Source organism: Neolamprologus multifasciatus, chromosome 7 (assembly GCF_963576455.1).
Source record: "Neolamprologus multifasciatus chromosome 7, fNeoMul1.2, whole genome shotgun sequence".
Taxonomy (NCBI): domain Eukaryota; kingdom Metazoa; phylum Chordata; class Actinopteri; order Cichliformes; family Cichlidae; genus Neolamprologus; species Neolamprologus multifasciatus.
The window spans coordinates 22,031,299-22,052,241 of NC_140445.1; the positions used below are offsets into that span (position 1 = coordinate 22,031,299).

General features: G+C 39.0%; 1 protein-coding gene across 2 annotated transcripts in view; it reads left to right on the forward strand.

Annotated features, from left to right (window-relative positions):
* astn2 (astrotactin 2) overlaps nucleotides 1–20,439 on the forward strand; it is a 291,315-nt gene extending 270,876 nt beyond the window's left edge. Inside the window, exons 21-23 of one of the 2 annotated variants that reach the window (XM_085168613.1) lie at nucleotides 10,788–10,888; nucleotides 12,165–12,348; nucleotides 15,421–20,439. In XM_085168613.1, coding sequence (XP_085024739.1) covers nucleotides 10,788–10,888; nucleotides 12,165–12,348; nucleotides 15,421–15,658 — 523 coding nt within the window. In that variant the 3' untranslated portion in view covers nucleotides 15,659–20,439. The remainder of the gene's footprint in view (nucleotides 1–10,787; nucleotides 10,889–12,164; nucleotides 12,349–15,420) is intronic. The other variant, XM_085168612.1, reaches the window with a different exon arrangement.
* The last annotated feature ends 504 nt before the right edge of the window (nucleotides 20,440–20,943 follow it).

The following is a 20,943-nucleotide window of genomic DNA, read 5'->3' on the forward strand; positions in this document are numbered from 1 at the left end:
AAGAAAAATAGGGTCAAAATTCGTACTTGTAACTTGCAGGGTTTTTTTTGGCTAAGTCCACACACAAATCTTTTTTACACACGCACAAATCTTTTTTACACATACAAATCTTTTTTACGCACACACAAATTTTTTTTACACACACAAATCTTTTTTACACACGCACAAATCTTTTTTACACATACAAATCTTTTTTACGCACACACAAATTTTTTTTACACATACAAATCTTTTTTACACACACACAAATTTTTTTTACACATACACATCTTTTTTACACACACACAAATTTTTTTTACACATACAAATCCTGATTTACAAGTACAAAACCGATTTACAAGTACAAAATATTTATGACCACATTTTGAGCCCATACACACAGACCTTCAAAATAAAACAGGAAATCCAGAACACGAACTGGGCAGAAGGGGAGGATACAGAATACCAAAATCAGAATAACTAGAACAGAGGAAAATAATCATAAAACACAAAACGCTGGGTCAACGACCCAGCACCATGACATGCTCAGCTGTTTCTAATTGCTCCAGACTATTTATGGCAGTGTCTCCAGACACCTAACCTGTTAGACAGATTTTCTAAATTCCTTTGTCATTCTGTCCATTCTTTTGCCAGCCTGAATTCCTGAACCAACCACTGTATTTCAGCTTTTCTTTTATCTTGTTTCTTCTCTGATGGAGTGCCAGCAGCACCTGCACAGACATAACCACCGCTCGCCATTAAACAAAACATTTAAAAACACCTAAACTGCCTGCTGTCTCATGAAAAAATACAGGTTAAACATCAACCATGGTTTCTCTCTGTACGTATCAATAAAGAATGTCTTTTGCATTGTGTTAGGCTCTTTCACAGAAAGTAAATACTCTATTGATTTTTGATGACATCATTCAGAAAGGTTAAATGTCAAATTGATTATATTAGAGCTCATATGCCTTATTTTAAAATTGTGGTGACCTATGACTCAATTACAATAACACACAGAATATTCTCAAGGCATGCTTTTAGCTCCTCTTTTTCCCACTAAAAAAAATCACCTTATCACAATATACAGTTAGGCTTTGATAGTGTAAGTCCCTGCAGCTTTGCTGTTTTTCTGTGTGACCTTGTTCTCTTGATGTCAGGTGTGCTCTGAGGTTTTTGCTCAGAGTCCCAGACCCTAACTTTGCAGAAGACTCCAGTTTTGGTTGGTGTTCCTGCTAATTCTCACCCTGAGGCTCTGGTGCTAACAGTGGTACAAGAGCCTGAGGGTAAGGATTTCTCCTCAGTGTCCCTTTTTGAAAAGTGAGCTATTGTGTATGGATCATCACTGTGCCTTGTGCTTTTACATCAGAGTTCCAAAGATGGCCTTTGGTCATAACTTTGCAAGGTCCCTTGTTCTGTCCCTCCTATTGAAAGACTTGGCATGCATTCATCTTTGTGCCCTTTCCTTGTGCTGCAATGATTGCAGGTTTGGCAGAGCTGGCTGCACCCTCCCTGGAAGTATAGCCAATGTGGTGTTCAGGCAACTGCTCATGAGTAGCTGGTTAGAGCTCTAGGCATTTCTCAGAGGTACTTCTCTGTAGGCCAACAATGCGGTCTCTGAGTTTTTTAAGCAGATTTGAACAGTTTGAATAGCATGCACTGCCTCAGTGTTACTTTGAGGGTATTTAGGGCTGCTGATTACATTTTCAAAGCTATAGTTAACTGCAAACTCTTTCATTTCATGTCCTGAGGACTGTGATATTTTGTCGTTTGGAAGTATCTTACGGATGCTGTGTTAAGGAAATATCAATGTCAAGTAAAGGACTACATCTCTGAATCATGGTGGGCTGATCTGAATGTCGAAGAAATAGTAAAATAAAAAATGTATTTTCCCTTAGAGTGAATAGATCCCAGCTAGTTTTTGCCATGAACTGTCTAGAAATTTGATCGGTGTTAGAGGTTCTTTTACATTTGCCCTTTCTTTGATGCATGTGCTGTATTTGAGAACTAACTCACCTATCTTACTGCTTAGTTTGCGACAACACACTGTCTGACCATCACATTCTCTGCATTTTTACCAAAGATTGTTGAGAAGGCCATAGTAAAAAGGTTTTCATGCACACCTAGAGCTGCCCTCTTAGTCCAGTAGTCTTGTACCAATCCCTCCAACTGGTTCCTGTCTGGCCAAAGCCTCAACTTAGAATTTTACGATTTGTAAACAAACAAGTTTCACACACAACTGGTATCTATCACTTATTAGAAGATTATCCAGCACAGACTTGACATATATTTTAGTATATTTCATCAGTAGAAATATGGTGGCCATAGCTCTCTATCTTTTGTATCATCACCACACACAGACCATAAGATGAGGTTCACAAAGCTCCATTGGTCACAATAGGATAATGTCCACATGGCAGACAACACCTTCTAGACCAGGCGTAACCTGACGCACTGTTCTGCTCTGGAAGTGTTCTGGGGCACCTAAGTGCTTTCTATCTAACATTTATTCACAGTCTCTATGCAGCTGGTTCCTCTATGCAGCTAATAATCACAGGTTTTCTATGCTCACCAGTGGCTTTTTCACTTTGTCCATGAGTGTTAGCAGGAGCTGTCATTGTGTTCCAACATAGATCTGGTTTTAACCCTCTCAAACCCCATATGTATGTGGGGTAATCAGGTTGTTAGCTTTTAACTGTTGCAAATCTGCAACGCCTGCCTTGAGAGGGTTAAGCTTAATGGCCTAAGCTTCGGAACGTCTTCCCAGGCCTATCTCTTGGTCTGTGCTCTCAACTGTAGCTATCAATCTGATTCACACTTTCTACTCAGCAATTTCAGCTGTAGGCCCCTCAATATAAAGATTACAGCTGACTACAGTTAATTTTGCTCCACCAGGACAATTTCTGGGTTTTTCTAGGTCCAGCTATCTGTATTTGACTCGTGCTTGCTAACACTTGCTTAGGAACAGCTGTAACACAGACCCCAGTATGTATTTTGAAGGCCACTTTACTGTCCTATATATTAATATCTGCCACCCATGGTACCTTGTGATTTTCCTAACAACAGTTCACCCAAGTTCTCTTCAACTTTTTTAATTTTCGTGGTGAAACTACATACTTTCCCATAATGTCCTTGTTTACCACAGTTGTTGCATTCTGCATTCTTAGCAGGGCACTGCCATGCTGGGTGGCAGGGTGATTTCCCACATTTAGGACATGCTTTATGTTCCCATCTGCTCTGCACTGTTTTCTTGGTGTTTGGATAGCTCCATGTCAGCTCCTTGGCATTGTTTTTATGCGGTTTCCCACTCTTGAAGTGCACCACATCCATCGTTGCCTGGCTAGCACTCGTGTCACCTCTCAAACCAGTCTGTTTCTTCTTTATTGTCTGTGACTGTCTGGCTACTGTGATAGCTTTTGCAAAGGTGAGTTCTTATTAGGCTGCATCCTCCCTAACAGTGATGAAATGCCTCAAGTAACTTTTCTCTCAAAGGTTTGTTGTGCAAAGCTCTACTCAAAGCTCCGTTTTGATAACAGTGTCCTCTTTTTCAGTAGGCTTCTGTAGTCTCTATATGAACTTGTTCATATAGCAATTTTGTCTTTGGAAAAAAGTACTTATTGAAGCCTTTTTATAGTGCTGGAGGCACTGGTCACTCATTAAATACAGGCCTCATTGCTTGTTTTCTATGCAGTATTTACTTGGTGAGCTTTGGAGGAATTGTTCAGATCACTTACCGGTCTGAAAGGTTCCGAATTTTGAGATTTAAAGGTGCTAGCCTAACTGTGTGGGCACAAGGCTCAGTAGCTAGTCTCATGCTCTTTAAGAAACAGTAAATATTACTTTCAGTTCATAGTTACATGTTTTAATGTAACAGAATGAACAGTGCAATATTTCTTATTTCCAAATTACGTTTTGTTATGACATTGTTATATATTTAAAAAATAAATAATAATAATAATTTAGAAGATGATCATCATTTGTGAGATATACCTCTTGAATTAATAAATATGACTCATCTGTCACAGTATTGCATGACTCAACAGCATAGTGCAAGCCTTAGCAAGTGTGTCCAACCATGCAGTGACTGCTCACAGCTTGCTACTGGTTCACAAAGGTAACATACACAGATCTAAATCACAACACACTAAATCACAATGACAGAAATCTAAAAAAAAAAAAAAAAAAGATAGTTTATAAACTATCTCATGAGTCTATTGGGCACATGCCAACTATTTTCCATTTTTGTCTATCCTTCTTTTTGGTTTCTCCCATATTGATTTTGGGCTACCAATCAGTAGGAAAATGCCAAATTTGTGGTTATGATAACTTGAATAGTCATGGCTATCAAGAGTAAAGAGCAAACAACATACATTTGTTTCAGCTTTGTTTTGCCAACACATGACAAATGTTAAATCAGAAGTGGGTGTGCACCCTAACAGTGTAATATTCTTTCACACAGAAATGGCTTTTTTGTTGAAATGGGCTGATGCATTTCAGATTTAAAATGTGTGTGGATGGTGGAGACTAGCTCACCCAACAAAATGATCACTTGGAGGGTGTGAGATGTCATTCACTGTATTCCTGACGCTCCAGTTTCCAGAAATATCCAGTATTTAAAAGTGAATGACTTTTAATGGGGTGTTGTCATTATTACTTTGGACTGTGGAGTCTTTGTGATCTGCAAATGAGCTCATTCAGAGCTGAGCTAATTTTTCTAATTTACATTAAAAGGCAGGCAGTTTTATTTAGGGCTGGTACACCAGTCTAATGCCACTCAGACTGGAGGATTTCAAAGTAATGAGATATTGTAAGCTGACACAAATTCTTCAGGCAATAAAAAACAATTCTTTGGCTTTGATTGATTTATGGACAGGGTCATCTGATGTGTGTCCAAATGTTGATGTAATGGAAAAGGCTTTCCCTACTGCCCTAGCTTCTTTCAGCGTGCCAAAAATACTGCCCTAATTGATCCTCTCTCACTATCACTTTCCCTCACTCCTTCTCCCTTGCGCTGTGTCTGAGCTTTCGGTCTTGTCATCTCTTGTTCACCCATCTCTCCACTGTCTCATTAAATTAGAGGACAATAGTTACTTTAATGGCAACATTGTTAATTTACTCAAACATTAATCTGCCATTTGTCCAGTTCATTGTGTGCTGAGCTTTCAAAACTATGGCACATCGACAAAACAAAGCCCCTTCCAAAGAAGCCATGTGCAGCCAGACAAGATTGGAATAGATGTGACAGACACTGAATTAGAGATAGGGGATAAACAGTGATGAGCTATATGCAAGCAATGTGGAGAGAAAAGCAAAGAGACAAAGGAAAGTGCCTCTTGGGGTAAGGGGGAGATAGTCTTGGTGGTTTTACATATCTTGCCAGTTCTCTTACTTGAAGATTTAACATTTTTGTGGCAGGCCAGACGGTGGTCATTTGCTTCTTTCTCCTATGTGAACTTTATTATCACTTAGTGCTATTTTGGGGTTCAGACACTATACCCATAGTTCTACTTCTACTATTGTATGAATGAGACCCATTAAGAAGTTAAATACCCCCATGTATTGGGCTTTTTTTTAAATTTCTTATACATTTTCTTTAAAATCTGTCTGTAATCATTTGTGCATGTGGTTCTTCTCCTCTTAAATGGGTTTTTAAATGTACATAAGAATCTCGCAATTGCTGTGAAATTGTGCAGGGTGAAAAATTTGCATTGATTAAGCATCGTTTAAGCAATTTAAAAAAGGAAAAAGAAGACACTTGTAATATCAGATCTTTATTCCCAACACGCTTACCAAACTGCATTTTGCTTTGTCATTCTCCCCTATGTTACTATAGCCATCTGCACGGTATGCGACCACATAATTTAAACTATGTGACTGTTACATGCTGGCATTGTTTTGCTGGGCAGAGGAGCCAGTGAGGTCCGTGTGTCTTTAGTGAGGTTCTTGGGGAATACCACATCCACCCTGCTGAATAACAACACCAGACAAACTATGTGAGCAATGTCCAAACAGGTCATGTTACAAACAAAACAGTCATTTGACAGCAAGGGAACAGATCTCAAAACACAGTGCATGAAACAAATCCAAATGGCCTTAGGAAAAATGCAACTTTTATTGAATTAGTAATAGTTTAATTTAATTCTTTATTTTTCATGTGTGTCAAAATGTTTTTAACATTTAAATTCAATTTAGTCATTTATTTTGTTTCTGTTATGTGGTTTCCCTTTTTGCCATTCTGTTGTCTCTACAGTGGTAACTGTGAAAGTACTTCTGAAAGCATAAAATTAATGTTATAAGTACTTTTAAATATTTCTCAGTACTTAATTCACTTTCTTAAAAATTTTCCCACTGGCAAAGAAAACAATGTTTAAAAATATTGTGCTTTTAATTGCTTTTGATTCCTTTCTTTGAAAATAAATCTGACACATAACTGGATATTATTTATTATTCCCTCTAATAGAGGGAGAACTTTGTCCATAATATGTGATCACAGTAAACACCAATATTATTTACCCTGCACAAGCACATTTCTTTTACTGTTATTCTGATTAGACTTTTGCTCTGATTGAATTTGGATTGTGCAATGCTGGAATTGTTCTGTGCATGAAACAATGCCCAAAACCTCAATAAACTAAAACAATGTTGTAAAGAAGACTAGGTCAAAGGTCCTCAACAACAATGTGAGAGACTCATAAAATCATGCAGAAAATAATTTCTTAACATTATTGCTGCTAACAGTAGTGACAGTAGTGCTGAAGATGGTTTTGCAAGCTTCTTTATAATGGGGTTTAATTTTAACAGGACTGTATTTTTGTCAGTGATTCCTTGATGTATGTTGTCCTCCCAGGTTTTGTCTTCTGCTTTTGATTGATTTCTGTGAGATTTGCATTGCTGGAGTTTATTTATTTATTTTTACTGTAAGTTCTGTCCAATTCCTGCATCAGAGTCTGCCTATGGTGCAAGCCCATTAATATCTAAGATTAGGCTTAAAACCTTCCTTTTTGCTAAAGCATATAGTTAGGGCTGGACCAGGTGACCCTGAATCCTCCCTTAGTTATGCTGCAATAGATGTAGGCTGCCGGGGGATTCCCATGATGCATTGAGTTTTTCCTTTCCAGTCACCTTTCTCACTCACTATGTATTAACAGACCTCTCTGTATTGAATCGTATCTGTTATTAATCTCTGTCTCTCTTCCACAGCATGTCTTTATCCTGTCTTCCTTCTCTCACCCCAACCGGTCGCAGCAGATGGCCGCCCCTCCCTGAGCCTGGTTCTGCCGGAGGTTTCTTCCTGTTAAAAGGGAGTTTTTCCTTCCCACTGTCGCCAAAGTGCTTGCTCATAGGGGGTCATATGATTGTTGGGCTTTTCTCTGTATCTATGAAGCGCCTTGAGGCGACATTTGTTGTGATTTGGCGCTATATAAATAAAATTGAATTGAATTGAATTGAATTAATGATTCTAGCCATGAATGCCTCAAAAGGATCTGATTCACTCCAGGGTTTGACTTAGAATAAGTGTAGCAGCTAATCAGCCCAAGCTACTATTGACAGGCCAGTGGACATTGCATTTAGAATGCACTTACCTATTCATGATCCAAAAATCTAGAATGAAAAATGTGTTAGAGGCCCTCTTGCCCGGTAAACTGTTCTCCCCTTGTTTTTACCAAATCCTTTCTCTTATACCGCAGAATGAGCAATAACAGTACTGAATTACCTGACTGGTAGGACACAAGAGTGAGCTTCAGCTGAGTGGGCAAGGCACTCATTTAAAGATTACTCTCTAGCAAGTTTTTATTATGGAACCCAAGGGAGAGAAGAAGCTCCTTTTCTCTTTCTCATCCACCAAGTTAAAGCAGAATGGCAGATTTTGTCTTCCAGTTCTGTACTTTGGTTCATAGCGGCTTGACTGGTGTCTCTCTTGCTGATGCCTTTTTGTGCATTTTAGCCAATCAAATCTGAAGTGTAAAGATGTCAAAAAGTGTCTCCCAGATGAGTTTGCACCTTTATATTTTCTACTGACTTAAATTCCCTAGTTTCCATGGATATCAGTCTGGACAATCTGGTGTTAATTATACATAAAGAGCACTCCCTGAAGCCAGTGAATTCCTTTAGCCCAAGATCCATCCTTCCATTTTCTACCACATGTCACGGGCCAGGTCAAAGGAGGAGAAATCTAATCAGAGAAGTCCAGACTTCCCTCCCATCGGACACCTCCTGTAGGGTCATCCAGGGCAATACCAATGCATTCCCAGGTCTCTCAGCTGACCTGGGATCCTGAACAGACTATCCTAAGGACAGCCTTGTGCTGCCTCCCAGAACTAGTCAGCTGCCCCTGGAGTCCCACAAGCTAACCAAACCTGAGAGGACCCTTTTCTCATCTTAAAAGCTCCCTTCTGTGTCCATCATTGGGTCCTGGGATTACCACTACAAATGCTCTAACCACCTTGCACCCATACCTCCTCAACAATTAAGGTGCCAAACATCGGCCATTTGGACTCAATGTCATTTAGCCTCCATCGAGTCACCAGGTGAGGCTATGTCTAGCCAGTATTTCTCAACTTGGCACACTAGCTCAGGTATCTTCCCCACAAGAGAGATGATGTTTCATTTCCCAAGAGTCAGCCCCAGCAGTTGGGCCTCAACCGCAAAAGCCTCCTGTGCGTGTTGAGCCACAGGGTGGCTCCAGGGCGCACCCCTGGTACCCCTGTCTCAGACAAGGTAAACTGGTCCCTTGATTCCTTAGTCTTGCATAGGGATCATGTGGATAGTTCATTGTCTGCCTTTCAGGGCCAATTTTCCTCGGGAGACCTTACCAGGGCAAAAACCCCTGACATCATAGTCCCTGGGATCTCTGGGATAACACAAATAATAACACCACAATAAGGTGGCATTTCACAGAGTGTTATTGGTCTGATAGCACCATTAGACTGATAATACACCCATGTTCATCCAGTTTGAGCTGGTTACCCAGGAGGCTGAGAGTTAGGGGAGGTAAGTACTGGAAGATGTTAAAGTTCCAGGAAGCTGCTCCTTTGAGTAATTCTTTATTCCTCGGCCACTTAAGTTATTCACTGACATCAACAGACATTAATACTCACACGTCACATGGTGACAGGCTAGAAATGAGAGGGGATGTGAGAGATTTTATTGCTTTCTGTTCAGCCTGCTCAAAAAGTAAACCTTGTAATCATCATCCTGTAGGCCTGCTCTATGTCCTTCCCTCCTATTCCTTTGTGGATGTGGTTCCACATTCCTGGTGACTTTGTAGCTGTTATTCCAAACTCAGAAGGCAACACAACTATTTTCTCTGTCAACAATTTCATCGTATTGCTCAACCTACTCTCTGCCAAAAAGGTTTCTCACAGGTCTCTCACCTTTCCATTGTTTTCACAGTTACAAGCCTTTGCTCTTTCCAGAACTGAAAGAGGTGTTAGTTCCTTAAGCTTAGCCACTTATTTGCAGGTGCTACCTTGCGTGGAGGAAGGTTTGAACAGCCTTGCTCCTGTCACTAGATGGGCCCAAAAGTCTGGATATCCACCAAAGATCTGCCTGTACAGGTTGAATTTATGCATATTAGCTGCCCTTTTGCAGCCCTTTCCCAACTTCTCCAAGGTGGTCAGCTTTGTTGCTGTTTTTCCTCCTCTCAACATGCTTCAGCCAGGTCAATGTATGTAGTCAAGCAGCTCCTGGTGCAGAAGGAAGAGAAGGCTGTTGATATCTGGTCAATTGGTCAATAAGAAAGGGTACTCTGATGACCCACAGGTCACAGCAGCCCTGCATTTCCTGCTTTATTATAAAAAAAAAAATACTCACCTTCTTTTATTGTTGTTAGTTCTGCTTCCTTTCTTAATTTCTGTTTTCCCATCAGTTGGCCACACCTGTGTCCATTAGTCAATTGCTAAACAGGTAGTTTATTGAATCTCTTAACTGCCAACAACCTCCTGAAACCACATGCCAACTGGACAGAGAATTTAGATTTTCTTTCCTTTAGGGTAAATTGTAGCGGACAATGAATTGCAATGAACTTTTTAAAGAGCATTTCTTCCCTTGTGTGCATGCTTTCTCACTCTCTGAAAGTAACACCGCAAATTACAATGTATTTTCTTTGGTGACAGGACATACATATGACTTTACATCAATATTGAGTACTTTTTGCTCACTTGTACCTTATTTTACCTTATAAATTTTTTCAATTCAATTCAATTCAATTTTATTTATATAGCGCCAAATCACAACAAATGTCGCCTCAAGGCGCTTCATAGATACAGAGAAAAGCCCAACAATCATATGACCCCCTATGAGCAAGCACTTTGGCGACAGTGGGAAGGAAAAACTCCCTTTTAACAGGAAGAAACCTCCGGCAGAACCAGGCTCAGGGAGGGGCGGCCATCTGCTGCGACCGGTTGGGGTGAGAGAAGGAAGACAGGATAAAAGACATGCTGTGGAAGAGAGACAGAGATTAATAACAGATACGATTCAATACAGAGAGGTCTGTTAATACATAGTGAGTGAGAAAGGTGACTGGAAAGGAAAAACTCAATGCATCATGGGAATCCCCCGGCAGCCTACATCTATTGCAGCATAACTAAGGGAGGATTCAGGGTCACCTGGTCCAGCCCTAACTATATGCTTTAGCAAAAAGGAAGGTTTTAAGCCTAATCTTAAAAGTAGAGATAGTGTCTGTCTCCTGAATCCAAACTGGAAGCTGGTTCCACAGAAGAGGGGCCTGAAAACTGAAGGCTCTCCCTCTCCCTATAAATGATAGAGAAATGATGTACTTACTGGTGCTATGTTTTTGTTACTTTCAGGTTTACTCTCTATGCAGTGGATAGCCGAGGTAGTTACTCTGAATCAAGCTTCGTCTCAGTACGGACATCTTGTCCAGTGGTGGATGACACGCGAGCAGAAGGTACTCTCACCCATCATTTTTTTGGGACTCTGCTTTATTGTACTCATCTTTATTTAATATTGCTTTTTCCTTGCATCCCTTTCATGTAATCACAGTTTACTTGAATGGCTACTTATCCACCACTTTGTCTACTGTGCTCTTACCTATGCAATGTGCACATGCAAGATTGCACACTATGGTTAGCAAAATGTAAAGGGACACTCTACCAATTTGTAATGTCAATTACATTTTTTAATTATAGCAGACAGAGTTTGTCAAACAAAGTACTCAAGAATCCAAAATATGGGAAGGAGAGTGCTTTAGGAGGTAGGGCCAGATTTACTCGGTGGGACAAATTAGAGTGAGGCTGTAATCACAAAAAAATGCACCAATGGGGGTGGAAAGATCTGTGGGTGGGCAGCTGCTGCTAAAAATGCACAAATTCATGAACACTATCCCGCATGTTCATTTCAGTAATGACTAGCACAGTCTCTTAAGAGTAGCATAAACAAGTACATCCAACAAGTGAGCAAGTAATCTACTGACCAAAATAATTCAGATTAAGGAGAGGCATCTGAAAGGCAATCGTGTATGTGTTGATATAAGAGCAAATGCTTCTGTTAGATATTGCAAGGGACTGAGTGGCGTTTTGGAGGTCAGGTAAATGTAATAGCCCAAGTGGAGCTCAGAGTTTATCTAAAGACAGAGTGCTTATATTACAAACAACTCCACTGAATAACACCTCAAATGCTATGTAACATGTCTTCCACAAGTTTTGAGTCTGAATGGAGAATTCCTACCGATAAATGTGTAATATGGATGAAGTAGATAACGTACGTTTTAAAAAACTGCACAGCAGTTTTTTTGGTTTGTTTTTTTCTTTTTTCTTTTGTTTAGTTTTATTTTCATGGCCGATAATCAATCAGACCCATGTTGTCTAAAATGCTGTATGTTTTCTGCATGTATTGGTAAATGGTAAATGGCCTGCATTTGTATAGCGCTTTTCTAGTCCTTAAGGACCCCAAAGCGCTTTACACTACATTCAGTCATTCACCCATTCACACACACATTGGTGATGGCAGCTACATTGTAGCCACAGCTGCCCTGGGGCGCACTGACAGAGGCGAGGCTGCCGGACACTGGCGCCACCGGGCCCTCTGACCACCACCAGTAGGCAAATATGGGGTTAGTATCTTGCCCAAGGATATTTGGCATGCAGCCAGGAGGCAGCCTGGGATCGAACCACCGAAACCACTGTTTTTCAGTCTCTAATTCATTCATCTATTCTTCCCGACAGAAACTGCAGACAAGGTGTACAACTTGTATAATGGCTACACCAGCGGCAAAGAGCAGCAGATGGCCTACAATTTGCTGATGGAGATTCCTCCTCCACTGCTCTACAGAGTCCAGCATCACTACAATTCTCATTATGAAAAATTCGGAGACTTTGTCTGGCGTAGCGAGGATGAGCTAGGCCCCAGGTGAGAAGATTTGAATGTGAAACCAGAGCTTTTAACTGTGCAGACTTGAAAGATATTTCACATATTGTCATTTTTTTTATAACTACCTGAGGATTTTTAGGTGTAACAGATGTTTTATTGTCTTGAAAAATAATCCTCATTATTTTTCCAGTCTGTCAGTAACCTCACCCTTCACACACACTCAATCAGGAGCACCATTGCACAACATGCACACACACATAGACTCCCAAACTGCTTCTACTGGAAAGCCAGTGGGCAAGGTCATCATAAAACCTTTGGGTTACAGTTGCTCCTTACATCACCATGGTGATGCCAAAACAGTGTTTGACAGCCAAGCCAAACACTAAATGTGATATTCAGCTAAGACCCTGGTCAACTTCCAGCACCGTTTCCTCTTTTTCTCATAAAAAGCTCATCTGTGTCTGCACTGCACTGCACCGACATCCTGTCACCCATGACCCCGTTTAAAGGGTCACCCCTACTGATAGTTAGAACAGACAGCGCGACTGCATGGTGAAATGAAAACAGAAGCGTATAAACCAACAAAACAGAAAAAGAGGAAGTATAAACAAAATGTTTAAAATACGTAAAACAAAACATTGATTTATGTAAGTCTGAGAAGGCAGTTGGCCCGGCACTGATTTTAGCAACATGTGATCTTAAGTTACAGCACATTGTTTTGGTTAATCCACCCCCACTGTCTGAAAGTACTCCTTTCAAGCCACAAATAATATAATAATTAAGGAATAACTTTGGTCTGATTATGCTTCTTTCTGATTGGTGAAGGGGGGTGGGAGGCACAGGTTAGCCACTGGGACTTAGAATAGGGATTGGAGTAGTTGGATAGTGTGTTTGTCTATGCGTGTTTGTGTGTGGGCAGCTGCGAGGGGGTGGAGGGCTGGAGTGAGTGGAGATTATTTACTGCCTGAAGTTGGCAGGGTTGAGCCTCGTTGTGGTAATTTACAAGCAGACTCTATTGGTGGTTCCTTTTAAAAGGTAACAGCATGGCCAAGTGAAACGTAAGCACAGTCAGCACTACTCCAGTAGCTGAGAATCCCAGGGCCCCCCCACATGTCCACCATTGTTACAGCACCTCATGTAATGGTTGTATTTGTACATTGTGTGCATGGTTAATGCTTTCTTTTACTCTTACTCTGAATGCAAACATCTTATAATGTTATGTAGTGTCCTCGGCTGGAATGCCCTGAAACTGCATTCTTAATCAGTGCTTAACAGTCTTTTAATGAAATTTATAAATGCAGGACCAAATCTGAACTGTGGAGTTGCCATAGACGCAACTTAAAATGCATGTTTTTTCTTCTTTCTGTTTTTGATCTCTTTGTTTTGTTTCATAATTGAATGAATTTAGTTTCTCTTTTTCAACCTTTTTCATTTTCTGTTGTTTTGGTTTTTTTATGCCCTGAGTCACGTGCTTCCTAGTCAGCCTTGATAATGTGTTTGGTATTCTGTTGTTTCAGATGTAAGAATTTAGGGGAAATGAGAAAATGCCACCCCCACCACCACCATCCTTTCAGCGAATAAGTGAAAAGGATGTCTGTACTCCTTGCTTAACTAAAGACAGATGTTGATGCAGCAGACACTGCTTTTCAAAACAAAGTGAATTGTGTTTTTCTCTGTATGGACCTTTTTCATTTTAGCATATATATATATATATATATATATATATATATATATATATATATATATATATATATATATATATATATATATATATATATACATACATATGTATTGTAAAGTCTCTCTCTCTGTATATATATATATATAGATATATAGATAAGTAGATATAAAGATCCTTTGTAATCTGAGCTGACCTGACATGGCATATGGTTCAGTCATGGCTTAAACGTCAGCTCCAGACTCTTAAGTTTGAGACAAAATTCTTTGTTTCACTCACTCTAGACAGCTGCCTCTGACGTATTGTTAAGCAGAACCAGCACCCAAGAACTCAAAATGTGCCATTGCATGTCTTGGTTTTGACCCAGACCAGCAGTCTCATCAGATGGATGGGAGAGACTCAGATGCAGTTCTTTGAGATCTGGTGACATTTGTGCAGACAATTCATATGTGGAGACACAGATAAAGGCACAATCCTGATTCTTTTTTTCCTGTTTGAATTCATGTGTTAACTTTTTACCACTTTTCTTTTTAATCCATTAAAAATTTGTCTTGTTAGGAACAAACTGGTATCTTTAAACCAGGGCATTTTGTGCCTGCTAGATGAATGTATTGCCTTTATAATCCCAATTCATTTTATAGATATTTTCATCAACAGCTGCTTATAATTTGTATGAATGGCTTTCTTTGATGCTCTATAAAAATCCTAGCCATAGAACAACAGAACAAGCATGTGCTGTTGCTCTGTTGGAGATGCATTTGGTAAGACATGGGTACAAAATGTTGTTCTGTGGTCTTTAAAATTACAACAGCATTACCACAATGACTTAAGATAAGGTATTTTTTGTTACCTTTGTCTAATTTAGAGGCAAAAAATACGACTTGGAGAGACTCTAATAAGTAACCAAACATCTCCCATGATGTTACAGTACTACTTGATAGTTAAAGCCTTGCCACTTGCTTACCCAGTGAATTCAACAGAGTCCAGGAGAGAGCCTATGAAACAACATGTTGCTGCAAATTACTGCTGTCAGTGTTTTTTTTACTGAATAAAGGTGGTAAAAGTGGTTTACACTGAGGTCAAGACTTGAACTGAAGCATCATTATTACGATGAGAAAGATGGACATCAGCCAGGCAAGCTTAGGTATTTATACGTTATATATATTTCCTCAGAAATATATAATGTATAGTACCTTGATTTTCTGTACAGCTCTAGTATATATTCATTATGAAATACATTTTTGAAATTGTTCAGTAATTCTGCTTGTGTCCATTGTTGCCTAAACTTCAAGATTATTCCTCTTGCTCTAAAATAATTTTTGCTCCAGCGATCTCATGTAATCTGCAGTTGTTTTGCGAACAGCAAACTTGAAAGAAAACATAATGATTTAAGTATAAAAGTCATATTTTTGTGATTTTATCTTCTTTAACAGAAAAGCCAACCTCATATTACGTAGGGTGGAGAAGATTAGCCTCTATTGCCGGTCCCTCCTGCGCAGCACCCACATCCAGAGCCGCACCGACACCATGGCATATGTCTACTGCCGGAGTGAAGAGGCACGACCTCCCACCAATATGTGGCATGGCTCTTTACATGACAGTCGCACTGCCTGCATGGAAAAGCTCATTTCTGTACAGCGTAACACATACAGCAGCACCAAACTCCGATGAGACAGGAGTTACGAAATGAGCAGTTCGTCTTTTGTTTTTTTCTTTTTTTTTGCAAAATTACATCACTGATTGATGTACCTCTTCAGTACACTCTGCAGCAGGTGCCTCTCACTCGACTGTTGCATTTTGCAAATCGATTGAGGCTGAAAGAAAAAAAAAAACTCTCACAGGACTTCATTCACTGGACATTGTGTTAAAGCTACCGAAAAAAATATTTTTGTGTGGCCTACTTTTATTATGAGAAAGAAGATTATCCCAGAAAAAAAAATCCCAGAACTGACATATTTCTCCAGTGATGCCAGTGATTGCACATATCAATGAGAGACTGCAGAGTGAACATGTAAAATATTATTCAGACAAAAGAAAACTGGTTGACTTAAATACTTTGAATGTAAAATCATAGTTCCTTTTTGGTGCTTTGAAGCTTTCCTGGTACACTTAAAATAAAGAGAGGAAAAAAAGGAAATATCCATAGTATAACTTATTTGCCTTTACTACCTTCATTCGAAAGGAGAAACTGAACTGTGTTAAAGCCAAAATCACTTACTTGTTTTTTAAGTTCACATTAATTAAGAAGAATAACTACACTTTGCTTCAGGAATTTAAAATCGGTACGTGAGAAAGCGTGTAGTTTGACTTACATGACCTTCGATTGATTCACTTGAAACAGCAAGGACTTGTGTGGTAACAGGATTGATATTTGCCTAGTGAAATTATTATGCAAGACGGAGTAGGTGGCATTCAGACATTATATCCAGACTTTTAAGTTAGCTTTAATTTTATTGCTGAAATGAATGAATCATTTTCTTGTATGACTTTCTCGAACTGCAGTACCTATAGCCATGTTATATTACTTAAGTAATATAAGACTATTAGTATTAGTATAAAGAATTCTGATACTGGGGCGGTGGATGAAATCGAATCTTATATCTAGACTTTTGCAAGTTCATGTAATGTGTTTGTAATCTAATGATAAGTTATTGCTTGTGACTGAAACACAACATGTCATTGTAGCATAAGTCCTGCAAATTAGAAATATATGAGACGCATATAAGAGAAGCAGTAACAGACCTAAGATTATGTCAGATCTAAAGCTAAAACTGAAAATGTTAACTGGTTTTCAAAAGTTCTGCCCTCACAGCAGAATGTATAAATTTTTCAGATTTTTGTTTTTGCAGATAAATATAGCAAGCGTGATAATAAAGCAGTAGATCTGACCAACATTTTCCCAACAGTAGAAAACAGGACAATTACTGCTGACCCACATGTAAACATGAGGTACTGTACACTGAAATGTGAAGAATCAGTGATTGTAGGAATCACATGTGGTCTGTTTAATCTTCTTGTTTTTCAGTCCAATAACATATCTTCAAAGCCATGGATATTGTTTAACTGAAGATAAACAATGCCTTTTCAATATGTTCATCTCATGTTGTATGAATTGTAATAATAAATTATTATATTGTAAATTTTCAATTGTAAAAAACAATATGTGTATTATTATGTGGCTTTGATTGTCTTTTCTGAAGAATGTGAAATATAAAAAAAACAACATGTAGAAAATGAGAGGATCTTTCTTTTTCCACTACAACAGACGTAATCATTTAGATTTAAACCTGGGTCTCAGACAGATCTGAACCACTTACTCAGTCATCGTGAGTGGCTAAAACCCACAACAAACATGTATTCCTAATTTTTTTGCCACATCTGCAAATAAAATGTTTTCCTTGTGTATTTGATTTTTTTCTTTTTTTTTTTTTGTAACGCTTTCCCCATTTTCATTTTATTGGTTATTTCCCACCTGGTAGTTATTTTCCACCTGGAGTGCGATTGTACTGTTGTAATTAAAAATACTTTTGTTTGGAAGCGCATACTTTTCAGCTAACATCAGTTTCTGGTAACTAATGCAATCCATTAAAAAAAACAAAACAGAGAGAGACAAGGGGACTTTGATGTGTCTTTCCAACACAATAACGCTCACAAGGTTATTACTGTGAGTGATTGGATAATTGTCACAACTTTCAAACTTAAAAGCCTGTTGAGTACTTTCAGATTTGATACGCTCACACTTCCTTGTTTAATATTGCTCAGTTTTTCAGAAGAAAAGGTGTTAACCCATATCTAAAACCTATAGTGTTCATGAAATCATTTTTTCTGTGGTAAGTATAACGTTTGTAGTTTTTTTTGTGTTAAAACATTCACAACTGATGACGGTTGTTGGAAAGTACTGCATCTTTTGAAATGTCTGCACCTACTCAACTTATCCATATGCATTTGCCTATGGGGTAATATTCTTCCACAGGTGGAAAAATATTACCCATATCTGATAGGATATGAGACTTTACAGTGTTAGTTTATGTGTAGACCTGCAATTTTCTGCCCAAAATAAAGTATCTCAATGTGTGTTTGAAGGATCACCATGAAATTGTACGTAATGGTCTCCAAAAATATTCAAAGCCAGTGACTAATGATCCACAGTATTTTTCCTCTAGATCATCCAAAAGCTTGATATTGGATGTTTTGAGTGTCGTATCTCAAGAACTATTTGAAGAATTACAAAGAATTTTCAAACATTTAAAAATCATCATCCATTATATGGGCACTGACATCACTCAGGATTCCTTGTTTTATGACCTGTTACCTACACAGCTAAAGCACCTTCCACTTATTTTATGTTTTGTGGTATTTTACAAAATTTAGCATGCTGACATGGTAAACCGAAGTAGTGATTATGACTGCTGCAGACACCATGGATGACTATTAATGTCTGCTATACTTGTTTCATATCCACTTGAAGTCTGCCTCAAGGACGTATGTATGTTTAGTGTGGTGTTGTATGATTTCTGCCAAACAAGTCCACCCAAACAATCGGAGTACGAGGCTGACATCCACAAATTGCCTGGTTTTCACCTGTGGATGATGGAATTTACATCACTTGGATTCAAGCAGTTTTCCCTATAGTCAATTATGTGGGAAGAACGACCTGTTAAAATAATGTTAGATGTAACATTATGTAAAGTAAGGTCGCCAATACTGGCAGGCTACTGAATCAGAAAAATTCTGCAAAAAAAAAAGATAATCAGTTTATTCTAAGCATCTGTCTTTGCACGATTTTATTACATTGGAACAATGGCTTCAATAGTTTGAATTTACATTGTACTTCGTTTCATCTAATTAATTAAAATTAGGTTGAAGGAGTAAGCAGTATTGATTATCAATATCCAGCATGTATCAACACACAGAAAATGTGGTGTTTTATAGTTGTGGTTGTGCTAATTAAATGTGGCTCATATGACTAATTTGCCCGACTTGAAATGACACGGACCTCACAGGAGAGAAGGCCATGGTATGCAAACCACTACAATGAAGTTGCACAATATCGGAGCAATAACTGGATCACAATTAATTAGCATGAAAGGAAAATGAGGCGCTGATGAAAATGGCTGTAAGCAATTGTAGAATAGAGTGCAATCCTGTTATTTATAAAGTTTTACCCAATTTGCTGCATGCTCTAGCAGAAAAATATTTACATTGAGTTGGAAAGGGGAAAATCAGTCACTGAACTACCAGCTATCCCCTTTGAATTACACTAAATTATGTCATTAACTGAAGGTCTTCATGTGAGCTGCTGGGAAGCATTTTCTCTTTCCACCTCCCTCGACAAACTATTCCTTTACACTCAGATCCAGTTTCTTTCCAGTCATGCAACATTAACTGCACTTTAAAAATCAGTAGTTTGATGTTCATTCTCACAAACTGGGCCATTAGGCTCATTCAAGAGCCAAGAGCACCACTCACATTCCCATGCCAATGTATCAATGAAGGATGAAAGAATGAACAAGAATGAGTTCTATATGAAAAATCTTCCATTGTGTGCATTAAAGCTTAGGTCCTCTCCTATAAGCCTGGGACTCTGCGCAGTATGTTAATTGTTCCTAGGACTCCACTCTTCTGGATAGGCACCTCTATTTTGTGTCTGGAATCTGCTGGAGCCACACTTCCAGCTTTGGAGTCACAGTTCCTCATACTCCTATTACCACAGGGACCCCTTTAACCCTCTCAGGCCCAAATTAAGTTTTTGTTGCTAATGCACAACCAAGTTCTGCAGTGGTACTTCTGAGTAAAAAAAAACCTCATAAAATATGTATGTGGGGTAATCAGGTTGTTAGGTCTTAACTGTTGCAAATCTGCAACGTCTGCCTGGAGAGGGTTAAACTTTACCTTCCAAATCTGCTCCATTTGTTTCTTCCCCCAAGTGTTTTCCTAGGGGAGTCTCATGCTCCTTTCTGTTGTTGCTATCCGCTGGAATTGCCATATCTGTCTCTTGTCAACCACCATTTTCTGGTTTGTTGGCTAGAAGCTGCTTGTCTGCCAAAAACTGGGATGTCCCTGGGATGTTAGCCCTGTTGTTCTCAACACCTTCACTGGTGTCTCCCATATACTGGATTAGAAGTGGATCGGATAATCTAAAGATGTACCGGTACACTTATATCCTGCTACTATGTGGTGGATAGTGAGGCCTGTAGTTGTGCTGCCATGGTCAGAGCCTGTGTGTTGTCCTTCATGTTAGCCTTTTCTAGTCACTGCCTGGATTTCTGGATGTCAGCCACTTCTTGCATCTATCCATAGCCAGTGTTGGGTGTAATGCGTTACTAAGTAACGCGTTACTGTAATTAAATTACTTTTCCACTGAAAAAGTAGAGTAACTAATTACTGTTCATTTTTAGGTATTTTACTTACAATGTATTTGCGTTACATTGTAAAATAATTAAACTCGCTGAATATCATTGTTTCATTTCAATAACTTGTCTCTAAACGTAGAAGTAAACTCTGCCGCTTTAACATCGCTGTAGTGCAGGTGCACGTCATTTTGCGCCAGTTTGCTGCATAGTCGTATTCTAAATCTGTGGCTGTTTTATGAAATGGACATATTCCCATCTCTTCACTTTTCTGAAACAAGCAGACAAGAATATTACAGTAATATGTAAGCTATGTCCTGGGGAGAAAAAACTATCGGCTGCTGTTAATAGCACGGGTAATATACCGAAGCGCCTGACACGAGAGCATAGACAAACACTTCTGAGTGATCGTTGTTCATCATCCATGGATAACACCGCCGCAACTCCTGCTAAGCAGGCAAAACTTGATTTTACTTCAGCAGCACAGAAAGTGTCTGAAGGTGAGCTTAAAAAAATTATTACAGGCTACATTGTGGAAGAGATGCTAACGCTGCGTACTGTAGAGTCTCCGTCTTTAAAACAATTATTTATTATTTAAAGAGTTTA